The 20,329-nt window shown below is 45.4% G+C and overlaps 1 protein-coding gene across 1 annotated transcript in view; it reads right to left on the reverse strand.

Moving 5' to 3' along the window:
• Positions 1 to 20,329, reverse strand: part of FIBCD1 (fibrinogen C domain containing 1) — a 69,346-nt gene that overhangs the window by 25,198 nt on the left and 23,819 nt on the right. Inside the window, 2 exon segments of the mRNA XM_001369791.4 lie at positions 15,088 to 15,224; positions 16,044 to 16,203. Of these exon segments, the coding sequence (XP_001369828.2) occupies positions 15,088 to 15,224; positions 16,044 to 16,203 (297 nt within the window).

The raw sequence follows: 20,329 nt of genomic DNA on the forward strand, positions 1-20,329 counted from the left end.
AGGAAAAAAAATCCCCACACAAACCTGGGGCCAGATCATCTAATTGTTTTGTGTATTTGTCAGACACAGCCCCAGGTGGGTTAGGAAAAACACACAAGATGCTGAGCTTTGCCTCCAATCCTCTGACAGCCAACCTTGAGCTCCACGGGCCTGGGTGCTGAGCCAGTGGGCGTGAAAAGGGCTCTGTCAGAAGCTGGCAATTGTTTGCCCTGGTGGAAAAGACGCGGATTGGCTTTCCTGGGGTGCTGCTGTTCTCCTGAGCCTGCTAGGGGTGTGAGTCCCCCCTAAACCCGGATTGCTCTTCTGGGCCTGCTGTCTTCTTGTCTGGGTGTTAGACTTTGGGGAAGGAAGGTGAGATTGGATCCTTTTTATGTTCATCATCCTCACCCCTCATCCGTCCGCCTCTTGCAGGTTTGATGGGACAACTCTGGTGATCCCTGGAGGTCCTAGTGACCCCCATGCTCCAGCTTCCAGGACCTTGGTGGGCTCATCACAAGAGCTCAGAACTGGAAGGGCCCTCCCAAGCTGTGTAGCCAACACAGCCCTGAACAAGTATTCTCTGTACTACCTAGAACCTAGCAAATGGTTGCTCCATCTCGGAACGTCTAGTGACGGGGAACCCATTACCTCCTGAGATAACACACTCTGCGTGTAAACACTTCTTAATGTCAAGAAGTTTTTTCTTATTCTAAATTTAAATCTGTCCCTCTGTAACTTCCACCCATTAATTCTTTGTTCTGCCTTCTGGGACTGAACAAGTCTACTCCTCTTTCTTATGACACATCTTAAAATATATAAAAGATAAGGGACAGCTAGGTTGCTCAATGGATAAAGAGTCAGACCTGGACATGGGGGGGGGGCGGTGTCTTGGGTTCAAATTTGATCTGAGATACTTCTTAGCCAGGTGACCCTGGGCAAGTCTCTTAACTACCCCCATTGCCTAGCCCTTACCACTCTTCTGCCTTGGAACCAATACTTAGTATTGATTCTGAGACGGAAGGTAAAGGTTTAAAAAAAAAAATCCATAAAAGACAGTAATCATGTTCCCTCCCCTAGAAGTCCTTTCTTCTTCAGGCTAAGAATTGCCAGTTTCTTGAAGTGATCCTGGTAGAGAATGCCCGACCTCCACAGCCATCAGACCCCTAGTCATCCTCATCCTCATCAAACGATCTACAATTTAGGGCCCAGAATGAAATGCCCCAGATATGGTCTAACCAAGGTAGAAGACACCTAAATTGCCACCTCCCTGGATTTGGAGGTTGCCATTTGGCCATTTTTCTGTCACATCTGACTCTTCATGACCCCATTTGGGGTTTTCTTGACAAAGATACTGGAGTGGTTTGCCATTTCCTTCTCTGGCTCATTTGACAGATAAGGAAACTGAGGCAAACAGGCTTAAGTGACTTGTCCAGGGTCACCCAGCTAGGAAATGTCTGAGGCCAGATTTGAATTTAGGAAGATGAATCTTCCTGACTCCAGGCTGGCACTTGATCCTCTGGGCCACCAACAAAAGCCTAGAAATGGTCATGTTTAGATCAGTACTCCTATAGGATACCAACCTGCAGCTTATACTTGGAGAATTCCTGAACTAGATGCTTCCCCCCTCTTACCCCACCACAGCTCCGTCCTCTGGGAAGGGAGGGGTAGTAGCAGTTATGGCTCTAAGATGACTTGGTAAGTCCCTGGGCAAAGGTAAGTAAATCCAAATGGGTGTCATCTTCCAAAGGAGTCCCTGAGGAGGATGTCCACTGGCCACAGCAATGAGGCGATCATTTGTGGATCCAATGAGATCTTGTTAAAATGCTTAGCACAATTCTTAGCACATAGTAGGCACTTAACACATATTTATTTCCTCGTTCCTCTCTCATGATATTTTGTAGAATTCTAAATTTAGAGAAGGGCAACTGGGTGGCAAAGTAGATAGAGCACAAGGCTTGGAAAGAGGAAGACTCATTTTCCTGAGTTCACATCTGGCCTCAGACACTTTCTGAGCTGTGTGACCCTGGGTAAGTCACTTTGCCCTGTTTGCCTCAGTTTCCTTATGTGTAAAGTGATCTGGAGAAGGAAATAAACCATTCCTTTATCTTTACCAAGAAAACACCAAATGGGGTCACGAAGAGTCAGACACGACTAAACAACAAAATTTGGAGAAACAGTTTGCCAAAATAATAGAGAACCTGCTTTGGAGCCAGGAAGACCTGGGTTTAAGACACAAGCAGACACACTCTAGCTATGTGATCCTGGGCAAATCTCTTAATCTTTCTGTGCTCTGAATAACTCTAAGACTAGAAGTGTCAGAGAAGACAAGGACCTACACTGATACCAGTAAATTTGCAGATCCAGGCCCTATATTTTAATAATATATCCCCATTTTAAATAACATTAATAATAGCACCCAACTCCCAGGGTTGCTATGAAGATAAAATGGGATAATATATGCATAGTGCTTTACAAACCTTATAATGATATATAAATGTTATATCGGGGGCAGCTGGGTGGCTCAATGGATTGAGAGCCAGACCTAGAGGCAGGGAGGTCCTGGGTTCAAATTTGGCCTCAGATACTTCTTAGCTGTGTGACCCTGGGCAAGTCTCTTAACTCCCATTGCCTAGCCCTCACCACTCTTCTGCTTTGGAATCAATACACAATATTGATTCTAAGATGGAAGAGAAGGATTAAAAAAAAATTATATAGCTATATATGTATATGTGTGAAATAGTTATTTACTATTAGTATTTATTTAAATATTATTATTTAAAATTTTGCTATTATTATTTAAAACTGGAAGGGACTTTCTAAATAAGTGAGTCTCTTCTCATTCTTTAAAATAAATGAGGAAAGGAAAGCCTGGAAAGATGAAATAACTTCTCTTGGGTCATACAGGTGGTGACAGGGACAGTATTTGAACCTCTATCCCCTGAATCCAAATCCAGTATTCTTTATACCTTTGTATGATTATTCCTTGAGACTTATCAAATTCAGACCCATTTTGCAAATGACCCAGAAAGACTAGTCTCAGGGTTTTACCACCCTTTATTTTTTATCTCAACTGCATTGTCCAGTGAGCACTCACCCTAGCTTTTATTTTATTTATTCTTTAATATATACCTCTTACTGTCTGTCTTTAGAATTATTACTATATATTGGTTCCAAGGCAGAAGAGTGAGAAGGGCTAGGCCAGGGGGGTTAAGTGACTTGCCCAGGGTCACACAGCGAGGAAATGCCGGGTCACCTAGCTTTTAACTCCCTAAAATTGAGGCTATCCACAAAGGGTGAAGATCGTCCACGAGGGAGAAGATTTCCAGTCATGGGCCTGGAAGATCTAGATCCCAAGATGCTTAGGACTGGAGGCTCAAAGATGGAAGGGAAGCTTAGTTTCTCCTAAACAGGTAGGATTTGATGATTTCCCCTAAGCCTTGATTTACCTGTAGGTCACAGGGCAATAGGCAGCCAGAGCTGGGATTTACAGCTAGGTCCTTTGACTCCAGATGGAGAACTCTTTCCATTAGACCATGCCGTTAGAGCGATGGCACTCTCTTCTGAACAAGTTCTCCCCAGGGGACCACTTCAGAAGACAACACTCATCCCACGATCGATTTCTGCTCGGCTGTGGTTGCTGCTTATTATCAATTTTAATAAATGTTTATTCTTTGTAATGATAAACAGGCTCCGGGTGTTCAGTCACAGCTCTAACCCAGAGCCGCCCCGGCAGTGCCACATTCCCCCGACAACGAGGTCTGGGGCTCAGGATTGCCCTCCATCACAACCTCACAACCCAAGGGGAAAATCTGTCTTTCTTCCGGGCGGGCCGGGGTGAGGCAGCTTCAGCCTCCTAATTGGGCAATCTCCTTCCCGCTTCCTAGCAGTCTGGGGGACGGGAACTGGGCTTCTGGGATGGGGCTGCAGCCCCTGTGGGCGCCCAAGCCAATCTCAGTGTCCAGCCCAGTCTGCTTCTTATCTCTCACCAAGACGGATCCCCGGGCAGTCAGGGATCAGCTTGGAAGCTGCTTCTTTGATGTGTTCAAAGAGGAAAGAATTTTTCCTCCCTCTTTGAGAGCTGCAGGTAGAGGGGGGGGAGGGGGGCGTGTGAAAAGGAGGAGAAAAAAAAAATGGCTTGCAGGAGAGCCAATTAGAAACCATTCTGAACCGGCTGACCTGATGTGGCATTAAATGCCTCAGAGAACTTGCAGCTCACTGACAAGGTGGACCTTTGTTGTTTTTTTGGCTTCTCTGCACTTCTCTGATGGAAAAAGTTGGCAGTGATGGGACTGCAAGAGGAGCCGCTCTACGGATAGATTGATTCTGCCCGCAAGAGCCTGCTGTGAGAGGCACCTTTAGAACTGGCCCTTGTTTCCCATGATCCCCAGCGATGACCGCGCTCCTCCCAGGTTTCCCAATTTGAAGTCAGTTGTGAAGCCTCCTGGGAGGACGCCCTCCGGAAAATGAAGGCTCCTGGGGAGGGGCATAAGGAATGGACGGACCACCCTGGCTTTTTGGCCCCAATTGGATGCGTATTTAAAGTGGAGGGAAAGGACGGGCTCCCGTAACACAGAGGAAGTGTGTAACTGCCCTTCCCTGCTCCTCATACTTCCTTAGACTCCTGGTCGTCCTCTTTTTCTGCCCTGGGACGTGGGCACAATGAAGAAAAGCGCTGGCTTTGAGGGCAGAAGGGGAAAAGGGAGAGAGTCTGAATCGCAAAATGTCAGAAGATAATTGTAAAAACTTGTTACTACGTGTAATTGAAAAAAGAAAACACAAATCCCTTAGCTTTGAGCTAGAGGGCTTTGGCCGTTCACTGTCCATGTGACCTTGGGCAAGTCCCTTAAACTTCTTTCAGGCCACTAGGTGATCAAGTGGACAGTGCTGGACCTGGAGTCAAGAAGACCCAAGTTTCAATTCCACCCCAGACATTTACTAGGTCTGTGACCCTGGGGGGGAAGGGGGGGAGTCATTTAACTTCCCTGGGCCTCAGTTTCCTCATTTATAAAATAAGAAGATTGGACTAGTTGGTCTTGGAGGCCCCTTTCAGACTTATCACTTTAGGGATATTAATTTTTACCTGAGAAAGAAATAAAACAAACAGGAGGTGTTCTGGTGCCTTGATCCCTTAGGGACAGCTTCCCTCTCTTGCTCTGGTTGAAAGTGGAACAGTCACTCATGGACCTGATGGGGACTGACCAGAACCATGAGCTACTCAGAGGAGAAACTTTGATCTGTACCATTTTTCTGACCTGGGCCAGCTTTGCCCTTCCCCAGGCAGCAGCCTAGTGACTCCCCACTGGAGGGGACTCACCGCCATATTGGTACTGGACTTGGTAAGGATACTCTTTGGCTTTAGACCTACTACTATTATAACTAGCTAACATTTATATTATACTTGGCAGCAGGGGGTGGAGAAGATAGAGAACTGTGCCTGGAGTTAGGAAGAGCTGAGTTCAAATCTAGTCTCAGATATTTACTAGTTTGTGTCACCTGAGGCAAATCATTTAGCCCTTTTGGTCTCAGTTTCCTCATCTGTAAAATGAGCTGAAGAAGGAAATGGCAAACCACTCCAATATCTTTGCCAAGAAAACCCCAAAAGGGGTCATGAAAATCTGGACAAGACTGAAATGATTTAACAACATAGAATATTTATTATGTCAGGTACTGTGTTTTAAAATACCCTCACAACAACCCTGGGAAGAAGATACTATTATTATTCTCATTTGACAGATGAGGTAATTGAAGCAAGTTGGAATTAAATGACTTATCTAGGGTCACATAGTTAGAAAGTATCTCAGACTGGATTTATACTCAAATCTTCTAGGTAGTGCAGTAGTTAGAGCACCAGGCCTGAAGTCAGGAAAACCGGAGTTCGAATCCAACCTCAGACACCTAACTAGCTGTGTGACCCTGGGCAAGTCACTTAACCCTGTTGGTCTTAAGTTTCCTCATCTGTAAAATGAGCTAGAGATGGAAATGGCAAATTGCCCCAGTAACTTTGCCAAGAAAACCTCAAATGGGAGCATCAAGAGTTGGATTTATCTGAAATGACTAAACAGCAACAATCCAGCTTATAACTCCCAAACTCAAGTGACCCACTGGCCTGGGTCTCCCTAGGAGCAGCAGAGATCAGGGGCCATGAGAAAGTAGCACAAGTCCAGCTAGAACTTGAAACCTCTTCTGGAGAAAAGACTTTACTTCCCTAGGATTTTTTTTTTAACCCTTACTTTCTCTCTTAGAATCAATACTATGTATTGGTCCTAAAGTAGAAGAGAGGTAAGGGCTAGGCAATGGGGGTTAAGTGACTTGCCTAGGGTCACACAGCTAGGAAGTATCTGAGGCCAAAATCAAACCAGGACCTCCTATCTCTAGGCCTGGCTCTCCATCCACTGAGCCACCCAGCTGCCCCCTCTCTAGGACCTTCTTCAAGCAAGAGGCTGCAAAACGGGACTGGTCGGGGGCCAGGACAAGGTCCCAGCACCTTCTGAGTTCCCCTCCAGCACCCTTTATGCTCTGCTTCCCCTTCTTTGGGGAGGGGGTTGCAGGAGGAGCCCTCTGCCTGCACTGTTCTTGCACAGATAAAGAGTCCTTTAGAGAAGCTGCCCCTGGGCTTGTCAGCCCTAATGGAGCCCAGCCGCCAGATCCTTTTCTTTGGGGACTTCTATCAGGATGTGCTAAGTGTTCCCAGCACATCCAGGACTAGCAAGCTGGCTTTCTTTAAATATCCCTCCTTAGATGTTGATGTTTCTCAGCATCAAGTTAACCCTTCCCTTGCTGGGCCACTTCCCTTCCCCATTCCTCCCAGGCCACTTCCCCTCCCCACATTGAAGCAACCTCTGAATTTTGCTGGAAACTTAGAAGAGTTGGCAGCTCCTGTCATTCAGCAGAAGGGACTGAAGAGGACTGACTTGGCCTCCCAGCCTTCCCTGACCATTCCAACCCATGATGATTTCTCCGTGGATAGATGTCAATGGGTCCATGAATTTGTAGGGATTTTTTTTAACCCTTTCTGTCTTAGAATTGATACTAAGCAAGGCAGAAGAACAGTAAGGACTAGGCAATGGAGGGTTAAGTGATGTGCCCATGGTCACACAGCTAGAAGTATCTGAAGCCAAATTTGAACCCAGAACCTCCCATCTCCTGTAACACAGGGGAGGGAAGAAGCACTCCCATTGGGCTGCTGGACAGAGGGATGAGTCATGTGAGGAATGTCCTCAGGCATGGATGGAGAGGGGGAGGGAAGCGGTCCCCTCCAGCATTCGTGTCATAGGTTTGCCAACATGGTCCTATAAGAATCAGTTTAAAGGGGGTGGGGGTGGGGAGAAGCTGGGTGGCTCAATGGATTGAGAGCCAGGCCTAGAGTTAGGAGGTCCTGGGTTCAAATCAGGCCTCAGACACTTCCTAGGGGTGTGACCCTGGGCAAGTCATTTAACCCCCATTCCCTAGCCCTTACTGCTCTTCTGCCTTAGAATCAATACTGTGTAAGGTAAGGATTTAAAAAGAAAAAGAATCAGTTTAAGGAATTTGGGGAAAGGGAAAGGGTAGAGGGAAATGGTCATGGGATTATATATTTAGAACTGGAGAGAGCAGCTAGGTAACCCAGTGAATCAAGAGCTAGACCTAGAGATGGGAGGTCCTGAATTCAAATCTGACCTCAGGCACTTCCCAGCTGTGTGACCCTGGGCAAGTTACTTAACCCCCATTGCCTCACCCTTACCACTCTTCTGCCTTGGAGCCAATACATAGTATTGATTCTAAGATTGAAGGTAAGGATTATAAAAAAAAAAAAACATAACTGGAAGGTATCTTAGAAGTAACTAGTCCAAACCCCTCATTTTACAGAGAAATCTTTTGTAAAATGACTTGCTTGAGGTCACTCAACTAGTAAGAAGCAGAGGCAAGATTGGAACCCAGATCCTCTGACTCCTTTCTTCTCTCTGCCCCACCCACTCTTATCTAAATATCCACATCTTTAATCCATATTTATATGTATACATAAATATCCACATATTTAAGAGTTTGCATGATCATAGACTTTTTAGCTGGAAAGTCATTTTGTGCAACCCTTTTATTTTTTAGATCAGGAATTTTAGGGTTGAAGAAGCTATAAGGAGGGAAAGGGCTTTGATTTGTTTTGCTTGCTCTTCAGAGGATGGAAGTTAGAGGGAACTAGATTAATGATCAATATTAGGAAAATCAATTTTAATTACAACTGCCTTGAAAGGTAGTGAGTTCCCTGTCACAGAAGGTCTTCAAGTAAAAGCTGATGACAACTTGTTGGGGTGCTAGGTCAGAGATTCCTGCTTAGGTATTGGATTGAATGGAGGTCTGCCTCCAGTTCTGAGATTCTGTGAGTCTATGATCCTACCCAGATCAGAAATGAAGAGATTCCTTCCTGTGAGTGCTGTCACTTGCCTGGATGCCACCCTAGGATCTGGGGATTGTTCAGGGTGAGTTAAAAAAAAAGGTAAGAAAACCCCCAACAATCCTAAGAGGTCCCTGTATTGGAGGGCTTTCGGTTCTCACCTGAAGCTCAGGTCTTGTCTGAGGCATTCAGGACGCTTTCCCAGTTGCTGGGTCCTACTATGAGAAACACCACTGAGTCCTGGTCATCAACCCCAGTCTGACCTGGAACCTCTGTTTGGGGAGCTAGAAAGCAGCTGGGATCAAGCTGGGCTCCTCTACTTCCATGCAGTACTCCAGGCTTTGGCCCAAAGCTCTCTTCCAGTCCCCTCTTTCTCTGCTTTCGCCTGGGTGTGAGATTCTGGTTAAGATGCTCCAGTCTGTCTCTCTGGGGAAGCTACCGCTCCAGCCTGGTTGGTCTGCTTGGGAGGGCAATCAGGAGGTGAAATTTGAGGACAGGCAGTTTGGACATGAGCCATAATGAGAATGGATGGTAACTGGTGGCAGGAGGGGCTTCTGTCTCTCGCCCAAACAGCAATTGAGTTTCTAAGCGATTTGCTTTGGCAGGGCACTGATCTTAACAGATGCCTGTAGGTACCTTGAGAGAGATTGGTTTTGATGGAAGCCTGAATGGATATTAATGTTTATTTGCTGTGGCTGGTCCTATTCACATGATAACTGCTTTCTCGGAGGTTTTCATGCCAGAGCCCCCGAACCCTGCCCCTGAGTGGAAGATTGGTGTCATATCAGAGCTCCTTATTGACATCCCTTGGAACCTTCCCTGATCCTAACTCAGTTGAAATTACCCGCCTTCCAGCCCAAATCCTGATTGACTTCCCCTGAGATTAGTCCCAAGTCCAATAGAGAGAAGAGCCATCGCTTCTCCTGGTGTCTCAGTCTTTTATTAAGACTGTCCTAACCCTTAACTCTGATTTCTGGGCTACAACAGCAGTTTTTTCCTCTATTCCTCACTCCTAGGAATCTCTGAAGGCAGAGATATGCCATAATTCAGTTCCTCTGTGGACACAGAGAACAAAAGAGCTTTCAACCTCCAGACGCGTACTGAGTGCATTCAGAATCTCTCCTTTGGAGCCTGAAGACATGATTGGCGACGTGTTTGTCTTTTAACTCTTCTGAGAAGTCTAAGATCCTGTATCACTAGCTCCTAATGACCTGCCTTATATCAAACTCTACTTCTCCCTACCCTGGCCCCTTCCTTTTCTGGAGATGGCACAGGAACACTCTCCTCCTTTCAATTTTCACTAACTAGTCACCATCCCTCCCCCAGCCACTCTCTCATCCCCCTGACGAAACCTCTTCCTTCTTCTTTTCGGTCCCTTATTTTATTTGAAGCCAACCTTCTCCCTAGACATCTCTTGGCTTGGAAATCAATACTTTAAAAATAGTCAACATCAACTTCCTCTGTGAGGAAAGATGTATTGTGGTTGGTGGCTCACTTCATCTATCACAGATATCTTTCCTAGGCATCAAAGCCTGCCCTTTGCCCAGCATATCCTGGCACTCATGGCAAGGCTGGGCAAATGAGCCTAATTACTTGACCCAAATTTGGAGCCATATTCTACTTAGAAGGCTAGAGAAGCTTCTGGTTCAAGCTATTCATTTTTCCATCATCAATGTGCAGCTAAGTCATATCCTTCTCTATTCCCTGCCTTGAGGGTGCAAGGGGAAGGGGACTCTCTCTGAGGTTCAGGAGCCAATCAGCTCTGGAGATTGGTCTTTTATAAGGTGGTGGTTGTCCCCATTCCTTCTAAAATGTGGTTTCCCAATCACAATCTACCAATAAATCTCAGGGTTGTATCCAACAGACATTCAAGCTGGTTGCTGCCATCATATATCTTTTTTTCCCTTTCCTTTCCTTTCCTTTCCTTTCCTTTCCTTTCCTTTCCTTTCCTTTCCTTTCCTTTCCTTTCCTTTCCTTTCCTTTCCTTTCCTTTCCTTTCCTTTCCTTTCCTTTCCTTTCCTTTCCTTTCCTTTCTCTTTCCTTTCTTTTTCCTTTCTCTTTTCTTTCTTTTTCCCTTTTCTTCCCCTTTCCTTCCCCTTTCCTTCCCCTTCTAACCTTTACCTTTGGTCATAGAATCAATACAGGTTCCAAATATTCCAATTTATATTGACTCCAAGGTAGAAGAGCAGTAAGGGCTAGGCACTGGGCATTAAGTGACTTGCCCAGGGTCATACAGCTAGAAAATGTCTGAGGCCATCTTTGCACCCAGGATTTCCCGTTTCCAGGCGTGGCTCTCTATCTATTGAGCCACCTATCCATATCTCGAATGTCCCTTTCCATGCCTTACTGAGTATCCTAGTTGAAAAGGGACAGTTGTGTCAGTTGACATGGTATATTTGTAGACACTAGAGAGAGAGTAAGAGTAAAATTTTTATTTTAAAATAGAATTATAGGGGGCAGCTGAATGGTCGAGTGGATTGAGAACCAGGCCTAGAGATGAGAGACCCTAGGTTCAAATCTGTATTGATTTGATATATGTTTTGATGATGATGATGATGATGAAAAATATATTGATTTGATGTGAATAACACAGTATTGATTTTAAGACAGAAGGTAAGGGTTTAAAAAAAATTTTAAGTAGAATTATATCTGCTAATAATGACTTGTATTTAAAGTACATTTGCATCATTGAGAGAAATTGTAGCAAAATTATTTTAAAATTATAAATTAAAAAAATTAAAATACAGAAAATTCTTTTAAAAAGTCCTTTTAAAATTCAGGCTTTAATTGACCTACCTGGTCTTTTAACCTGTCGTCCTGCCCCATAGCCCTTATCAGCAACTAACCTCTTGAGCAAAACACCCATACACAGTCCATTAGTGGCTGGCACTTTCCCTCCTCTTGATTGTCTCTCTTTCTCCATCTTCCCCCACAACCCCTCCAGCCCTGAGGAAATCAGAAGTAACCTCTCATCAGGAAAATACCAGGATATACAGTCAAGGATGCTCATGAGAATTTTAAAGACAGAGAGAGTAAGGTTTGTTTATACTGTGGAATCTATTATCACAGGTTACTAGGAACTCAATGGTACTAACTTTGGGCCACCTTAGACGCTGGGAGTCAGGAAAGTAGATAGAAGAGAATACTAAATTTGGAGTTAAAAGTCCTGTGTTCGAATCCTGATGTTGCTACTTACTAACTATCCAACAGGAGCAAGTTACTTCCCTTCTCTTAGCCTCAGTTTCTTCATCTGAAGGGTTTGGATACAGTGAGCCCCAAGATCTCCTTTGGCTCCTAGGATCCTGTAAATCCATTTGTTTTCCCTTTGTAGAAGCTATGGCCTGGGCCTTGCTTCCTGAAGGTGCTTGATACTCTGTTGTGGATAGGTTTAGATTGGTGGGAAGAGAGGGAACACATTTTTGGAAGGGCTCCAGGCCCCAGACCATGGAAAGGCCTCCTAGAGTTCAAATCTGGCCACAGACACTTCTTAGTTGTATGACCCTGAGCAAGTCGCTTAACCCTGATTGCCTAGCCCTTGTGACTCTCTTGTCTTAGAATTGCTACTAAGATAGAAGGCAAGTGGTTTTTTTTTTTTAACCCTTACCTTCTGTCTTAGAATCAGGCCTGTGCATTGGCTCCAAGGCAGAAGAGTGGTAAGGGCTAGGCAATGGGGGTCAAGTGACTTACCCAGGGTCACACAGCTGGGAAGGTCTGAGGCTGGATTTGAACCCAGGACCTCCTGTCTCTAGGCCTGGCTCTCAATCCACTGAGTGAGGTGCATAGCTACTCCTAAAAATAAAAGGGAGGTGAGAGAGAGACAGAGAGACAGAGACAGAGAGACAGAAAAAGACAGAGAGGGGAAGAAAAACATCTCCTAGAATTTAGAGGTAGAAGGGACCTTAAATATCACCTACTCTACTCCTCCCTCATTTTACAGTTGATGAAGTTCAAGAGAGAGGAAATGACTTACCCACAGTCATATTGGCTGTCAGGGTCAGAACAGAAACTAGAATCACCCAATCATTCTGACTGGATGCACTACAAATTTATATTCCATAATCTCAACAGAGCCCTCACTGCTGCGAGGCAATCCTTTACAGCTCCCTAATCAATTCAATATCCCGCTATCCATAGTGGCTCTTCTAACCTTATCACCCCTCCTCAAATCTCCCATGGTCCTCTCTCCCCATACCTTCTCAGCTGAGAACCTCACCTCGTTTTACTGATAGAACTGGAGGCGTTTGCTGACAGCTCCCTCTTCTCTCCTTTTCGTCCCCTATCATTTAGACACCTTCCGCCTCTGTCTCCTCTTTTACCCTTGTCTCACAACCTCTCACACGGGTTGATTTTCCCCATGCCAACCCCTCCACCTGCACAAGTGATCCCATTCTGCCTTGCCTTCTCCAGGAGATTGCCCCCCTTGGCCATCCCTATTTTCTCACTAATTTTCAATCTCTCGGTCTACTGGCTGCTTCCCTCCTGCTTACAGACATGCCATTTCTTCCCCGTCCATTCCTCCTGGCTATCCTTCCACTTCTTTTTGCCTTTTTGTGGCTGAACTCTTTGAGAAGGCTGTCTACGATAGGTCCTGCCGTTGCCTTTACTCTTGCTCTTTTCTCAACTCTCCTCAATCTGACTTAATCATCCAACCCAAACGTCTCTCTCTAGTTCCTTATGATCCCTTAGTTGCCAAATCTAATGGACTTTTCTCCCTCCTTGAGCTCTCTGCAGCCTAGGACACTGTCAGTCACTCTCTCCTCTTTAGGTTTTCATGACACTGATTGCTTTTAGTTCTTTTCTTAACGGACTGCTCTCTCCATCCCCTTTGCTGTCACCCCCCCGACCACGGTGTCCCACACGACTTGCTCCTAGATCCTATTTTCTTCCTTCTCTATACTATTTCATCCGGTGATCTCATGAGCTCATTGAATCATCAGGTGATTCCATTCTCATCTCCACATTGATGATTCCCAAATCTACTTAGCTTGCTGTAATTTCTTTCTTTGTTGATCTCTAGCCTTACATCTCCAACTGCCTATTGGATATCTCTAACAGAATATCTTGCAGACATTTAAAATTTAATATGTCCTAGAGAAGGGAGATCCTCGGTTCAAATGTGGCCTCAGACACTTCCTATCTGTGTGACCCTGGGCAAGTCACTTAACCCCCATTGCCTAGCCCTTCCCAGTCTTCTTGCTTTGGAACCGATACACAGTATTGGGTCTAAGACAGGAGATAAGGGTTTTAGAAAAATCCAAACTCAACATGTTTAAAACAGAATTCATTCTATTCCTTCTCTCCAAACCCTAGCCCCACAGACCTCCTCTTCCTGGCTCCCTTTTATAGTTGAGGGTGCTCTCCCCCCAGTCCCTTTGCCTCACAACTCAGGTGTTATATCTTTGTTCTTTCACAGCCCATATTTCATCAATTGCCAAGTCCTGTTGATTCTCCCTCGGTAACATCTCTCACATATCTCTCATCTCTCCTTTGACTCTGCCATCACCCTAATGCAGGACTTCTTCACCTTGAGCCTGGACTATTGCAATAACCTGCTGGTAGGTTTCCCTACCACAAATCTTTGCCCATTCCAATCCATCCTTCACTCAGTTGTCAAAGTGATCTTCCTAAAGCATAGATCTGATCATGTTACCCCACCCCCATCCTAACTTAATAAACTTCAATGGCTCCTTATTACCTCCAAGACCAAAAATCAAATCCTCTGTTTAAAATGTAAAATTCTTCATAAGCTGCCCCATCACCTTTACAGTCTTCTTATACCTTTGTTGGCAAACCTATGGCACGCATGTTCCAGGAGGCTGCTCTCCTCCCGCTCTCCACCACACCTGGGACATTTCTCCCATCACCCGCCCCTCTGCCCAGCAACCCAGTAGGAGTGCTTCCTCCCTTCCCTGTCTGAGGTAAGGCGGGGGCTCACACGTGGCTTGAGGGAGGCAGTTTGGGCACTCGCTCTCTAAAAGGTTCACCATCACTGTAGACCTTCTAATGCCACATCTTGAGATCTAGTAATATTGGCTCCCTTGCTGTTCTTTGAACATGATACCCCAGTGCTTGACTCAAGACATTTCCCCTGGATATTCCCTCTACCAGGAATGTTCTCCCTCCTCATCTTCACCTCCCAGCTTCCCTAGATTCCTTCAAGTCCAGTCTAACACCCCACCTTCTACAAGAAGTCTTTCTGGATCCTTCTTAATTCTAGGGCCTTTCCTTTATTGATTTTCTCCAATTTGTTCTGTTTAGTTTGTTTGTATAAAGTTGTTTGTATGTTGTCTCTCCCATTAGACAATGAGCTATTTGACAACAGAGTCTGTCTTTTCACCTTTCTTTGCACAGGACCTGGCACATAATAGGCACTTAATAAATGTTTATTTATTACTGACTGACAATCCAATATGCTAGGAAGCATATTGATCTTCTTTTCCTCTACTGAGCATCTGGAAAACAGACAAGTACAGGCTCATCTCCCTAACAATAATAGCCACCCACTGAAGGCAAGTAATTTGTTATGCCTGGGGAGTAAAAAGGACATTGATTCTTGTCTCTGACCCATGGGTTATACTTGTTTTTACTACCTTAGGGAGGATGGGCTGGTCAAAGAAGGCTGTAGGCTAGCATGTTGTGAATTTATCTGCAAGCCTTCCTTAGTCATATCCCAGACACTTCATGGACCACAGAGAGTGTTTATGTCTGGAAGAGTTTGCCTGTGGGGCAGGGGGACTCACCGTCCATCCCCCTCCGTCAGTACTCATGTCGCAGTACACCTGGAAGCCTGAAGGGTAATGAGTGGGGAAAACAGAATAAATCCCATCTTCTTGCTGGCCGCTGGCATAGATGTCCAGACAATCTCTTGGGCGGGAACCTGAAAGGGGAGATACAGCCAGAAGCATTAGGATAGGGAGACAAATGGCTGGGCAAGTGATGAAATTTTATGACATAGATTCCTGTCTAGTCCTTTCTGTTTTCTAGCAGGCAACTAAACCTCGTTAGGGTCTGTGCTTCCATTTGCCTGTGGGTCAGTCTTTCAGTCCTGGGGTTTGGGGCAGGTGTGTGTGTGTGTGTGTGTGTGTGTGTGTGTGTGTGTGTGTGTGTGTGTGTGTGTGTAAGACCAAGATGACAAGACTGAGTAATCTTGGGCGCAGACATGAAGCCCTAAGAATGGGCAGTCATTCAGCTGCTCTCAATGATCCAGTACAATTACTTAGGACAAAGGATGCTCTCCACCTTCAGAGAAAGAACTGTTGGAGTTGGAATATAGATCAACTTATGTGATTTTTCACTTGATTATTTGGGTTTTGGCTTTGGGGTTTTGGTTTTAGAAGATTACTCACGTACAAAAATGAAAAATGTGGAAATAACCTTTGCATGATAATACAGGTATAACCCCGATCAAATTGTTTGCCAGCCCTGGGAACAGGGAGGGAAGGGAAGAAGGGAGACAATTTGGATCATGTAACTTGGTAAAATTATGTAGAAATTTGTTATTCCATGTAATTGGTAAGATAAAATGTCTTTATAATAATTTTAAAAACAGAATAGGTAGTCAGTCAACATTTATTAAATGCCAGGCATACACAGAAGGACAAAAAGACAGTCCCTCCTTCATTGGCTCCCGGCCCAATGTGGGGTAGAGATTGGGGAAAGGAGGCCTGATGGGCACCGACAGAATCAGCTCACTCACCATTCGAGCAGCCCCGTGGTCTGGCCCCTCTGGAGGGAACTTTTTGCAGGTCGGCCTTGATTCGAGGACGTCCGGCCCCTCGATCTTTCTGCAGAGTGTCCAGGACGTCGCTGACGGAGCTCACCAGGTGGGCCATGTTGCTTTGACTCTCTGAGAGCAGCTACAGCAGCACCATAGTGAGGAGGGAAGGAAGGAGACCCAGTCAGCTTGGGAAGAGAGCAGGCAGGAAGGCAAAAGGAAAAGTCTCTGCCCTCAAGGAACTTACATTCTACCAGGAAAATCAACATGTTGAAATATGTCCATATGAAATTTCCAGTGCTTTTGAGTCCCTTTACTAAGGACAGTATGAGACAGCAGGAAAAAACTCAGATTGAGTTCCTTATTTATTTATTTATTTATTATTTTTTAAAACCCTCACCTTCCATCTTGGAGTCAATACTGTGTATTGGCTCCAAGGCAGAAGAGTGGTCAGGGCTAGGCAATGGGGGTCAAGTGACTTGCCCAGGGTCACAGCTGGGAAGTGTCTGAGGCCAGATTTGAACCTAGGACCTCCCGTCTCTAGGCCTGGCTCTCAATCCACTGAGCCACCCAGCTGCCCCCCCCCCCCCTTTACTTTCTTCCTTAGAATCATTATGAAGAATCAGTTCCAAGGCAGAAGAGTGGTAAGGACTAAGCAATTGAGGTTTACTGATTTGTCCAGGGACACACAGATAGGAAGTTTCTGAGGCCAGATTTGAACAAGACCTCCTGTCTAGCCCTCTGAACTTTTCAAAGTGTTTTCACATTTATTAAATCATTGAAGTCTCACAACTTTCCAAGGAAGGAGGCTTTGTTGCTAACTCACAGTGTGACTTTGGTTACATCCCTTCTCCTCTCTGGGATAAGCATTTTTATGCCCATGTTACAGCAAGAGAAACTGAGACCTAAATACTGAAAAGGACTTGCTTAAATTTCCATGACAAATTAACGGCGGGACTAAAATCTGAGTAAAGGTCCCTCACTGATCATTCTGGGGTTCTGTCCATAATTCCTTGCTGGGTGTAATAAACAACTCATGTGGTGATTTATAAATGTTGAGGGAATTGCCTAACCCTTACACTCTTCTGCCTTGGAACCCATATAGATTCCAAGATGGAAAGCAAGGGTTAAAAAACAAAAAAAAGAGCAAGTTTTGCCTGATTGGTATAAATGGAAAGAGTTTCCATCCCTGGAGTTCACCCAACCAATGAAATCCCAGCAAGAAAATAATCCTATAGCTCTATAAGTAAGCCTTTACTACTATTAAAAGTCTTACTTTCTGTCCTAGTGACAACTCTAGGACAGAAGGCAAGAATTAGGCAAATGGGGTCACCCAGCGAGGCAGATTTGAACCCAGGTCCTCCCTACACCAGGTATAGCACTTTATCCCTAGAGCCCCTTTGAGCCATTACTATTGTGATGAGTGATGCCCAGTCTGCCTCTTTACCTCTGCCTTGGACAATTCACTCAACCCTTCTTCATCTGTGAAATGGAAGGATAGAGACAGACCAGCAGACTTCTGACGCACTTGTCCCAGGGTCCTAGGATGATTACAATCATTCCTAGCAAACAGAAAAACGTCTTTCCATGACATCTCTTCAAATATCTTTGTCCCTGTATCTCTAACTCACACCGCATGACCTTGGTCAAGTCCTTTCTGTCCCTTTGGGACTCAACTTCCTCCTCTGTAAGGGAGAAGCAGAGTTGGCACCTAGATGGCCTCTGAGCTCCTTTCCAGACGGAGGACTGTGATGCTCTGCCGGAGAGTAGCACTGAACAGAACTGGGGGTTGTGGGGCGTCTAGTTTTTGTTCTCTATTCTTCCGGCCGGAGGAGGCTATGACACGCTGGACAAAACCAAGAGTCCAGGCTCAGAGCTCGTTCCGAAGGAGGGAGGAGAAATCAGAGTGAAGCCCGAGTCTGCTGGAGAGTTCAAGGAGAACTTGCCCCATCTTCAGACTCGGTGTCGGTCACTTGGAAGATAATAGCTTACTTGAGAAAGGGAAGTAGACATGTACCGGCTCGAACATTTTTCTTTTTTCCCATTTCCCTCGTTCGTCCAAAGGCAATAAGACGCCGATTCTTTCTCTTCCCCTGCTGATTTAACCTCAGTGAAGGAGGTTATTCAGCACCGTGCTTAGCATTTAGGGGACGCACACAACCATGTGGAAGAAAGGGAGGAGGAAGTGGAAGAAGGCAGCCAGCTTCTCCATTGTGTTCCATGGCAACATCTTTGAGACCGGCCTCGTCTGAAGACACCGCGGCGAGGGCGGCGTAGGAAGAGGGCGAGAGTTCAGGCCCAGCGAATTGGGAAAAGCTGAGAAAGTTGGCCAGCTGCTTTTGCAAGCGGGGAGCTGGGGGGATGGTGGGCAAGGAGACAAGCTGTTGGCTAAAAACCAACTTTCTTGGATTACTGCACCTGGTTATTAGCACGGCTGTCAACGAGGCTTTTGTTAGGAAGGATAACATCGAGTGTATTGGGCGGCCTTGAAGTTCAAAAATGTCTCTTTTCAATCTGATAAGAGTTCCCGGAGGTAGATGCTGATGAAGGAACCAGGGCTCACACAAACTATGTCACACAAGCCGTAAGTGTCAGAGGTAGAATATGAACTCAGGACTTTGTGAGGGCTGCCCTGGGAGCCTTTATGAAGCTCTTCTGTGTACCAGGCACAGTGTTAAGGGATTGGGCAGATGGAGAAAACTAAAACCAGGCCTTGTCCTCAAGGAGCTCCCATTTTGGGAGGAACAAAATGCAAGTGGACGGGCATGAACAAGATATATGTGGAATCGGTGGAGGCTGATCTCAGAAGGGAAGGCACCAGTGGCGACAGAGACTGGGAAAGGCCTCCTACAGAAGCTAGGATTCAGCCTTTCATTTTTCTTTTTAACCCCTACCTTCTGTCTTAGAATCAGTACCAAAAAGAGAAACAGACCCATCCATTTCAAGGCAGAAGAGCAGTAAGGGCTAGGTGGTTGGCGTTAAGTGACCCTTGCTCAGAGTCATACAACTAGGAAGTATCTGAGACCAAATTCGAACACAGGACCTCCTGGGTCCAGGCCTGGCTCTGTCCACCGAGCCACCTAGCTGTCCCTAGGATTCAGTCTTTTTTTTTTTGTTAATATATTTTATTTGATCATTTCCAAGCATTATTCGTTAAAGACATAGATCATTTTCTTTTCCTCCCCCCACCCCCCATAGCCGACGCGTAAAGTCCACTGGCATTAGATGTTTTCTTGATTTGAACCCATTGCTTTGTTGATAGTATTTGCATTAGAGTGTTCATTTAAAGTCTATCCTCTGTCATGTCCCTCAACCTCTGTATTCAGGCAGTTGCTTTTTCTCGGTGTTTCCACTCCCATAGTTTATCCTTTGCTTATGAATGGTGTTTTTTTCTCCTGGATCCCTGCAAGTTGTTCAGGGACATTACACCGCCCCTAATGGAGAAGTCCATTACGTTCGATTATACCACAGTGTATTAGTCTCTGTGTACAATGTTCTCCTGGTTCTGTCCTCTCGCTCTGCATCACTTCCTGGAGGTTGTTCCAGTCTCCAATGGAACTCTCCACTTTATTATCCTTTGAGCACAATAGTATTCCATCACCAACATATACCACAGTTGTTTCAGCCATTCCCCCAATGATGGCTTCCCCTCGTTTTCCAGTTTTGGGCCACCACAAAGAGCGCAGCTATGAATATCTTTGTACAATAGGATTCAGTCTTGAAGGAAGTCAAGGAAGCTATGAGTTTAGATACAGTACTAATGGAGATTGATGACACATATGCAGTGCTGCTAGACTTCTCATATTCATAGAGGAGAATTATTGTAGAAAGACTAGAACTATGGGGAAGAAAAGAGTTCCAGAAAGTTTCAAAGCCCAACAGAGAACTTTATATATGAACCAGGAGGGAATAGGGAGACCCTGGAGTTTATTGAGTGGTCAGGGGAGGAGGGAGAGACATGGTCAGATCTATGCTTTAGAAAAATCCACTTTGGTGGCTGTAAGAGATGGATTAGAGTGGGGAGAGAATGGAGCCAGGGAGACCAGTTGGTAAGTGACGTGGGTTGCAATAGTCTAGGAAAGGGGGGTGACGAGGACTTGAACTGGGGTGGTAGCTGTACGAGTGAAGAAAGGCATCAGTTGTGGAAGTGTTAGTGAAGATAGAGGCAGAAGCCACAACGACTTGGAAGCAGGAGAAAAGAGACACTGACTGTGTGACCTTGAACAACGTCCAGCTTCGCTTTCAGCTTTCCCCAGCTGTAAACTGGA

The sequence above is a fragment of the Monodelphis domestica genome, chromosome 1, assembly GCF_027887165.1.
Source record: "Monodelphis domestica isolate mMonDom1 chromosome 1, mMonDom1.pri, whole genome shotgun sequence".
Lineage (NCBI taxonomy): Eukaryota > Metazoa > Chordata > Mammalia > Didelphimorphia > Didelphidae > Monodelphis > Monodelphis domestica.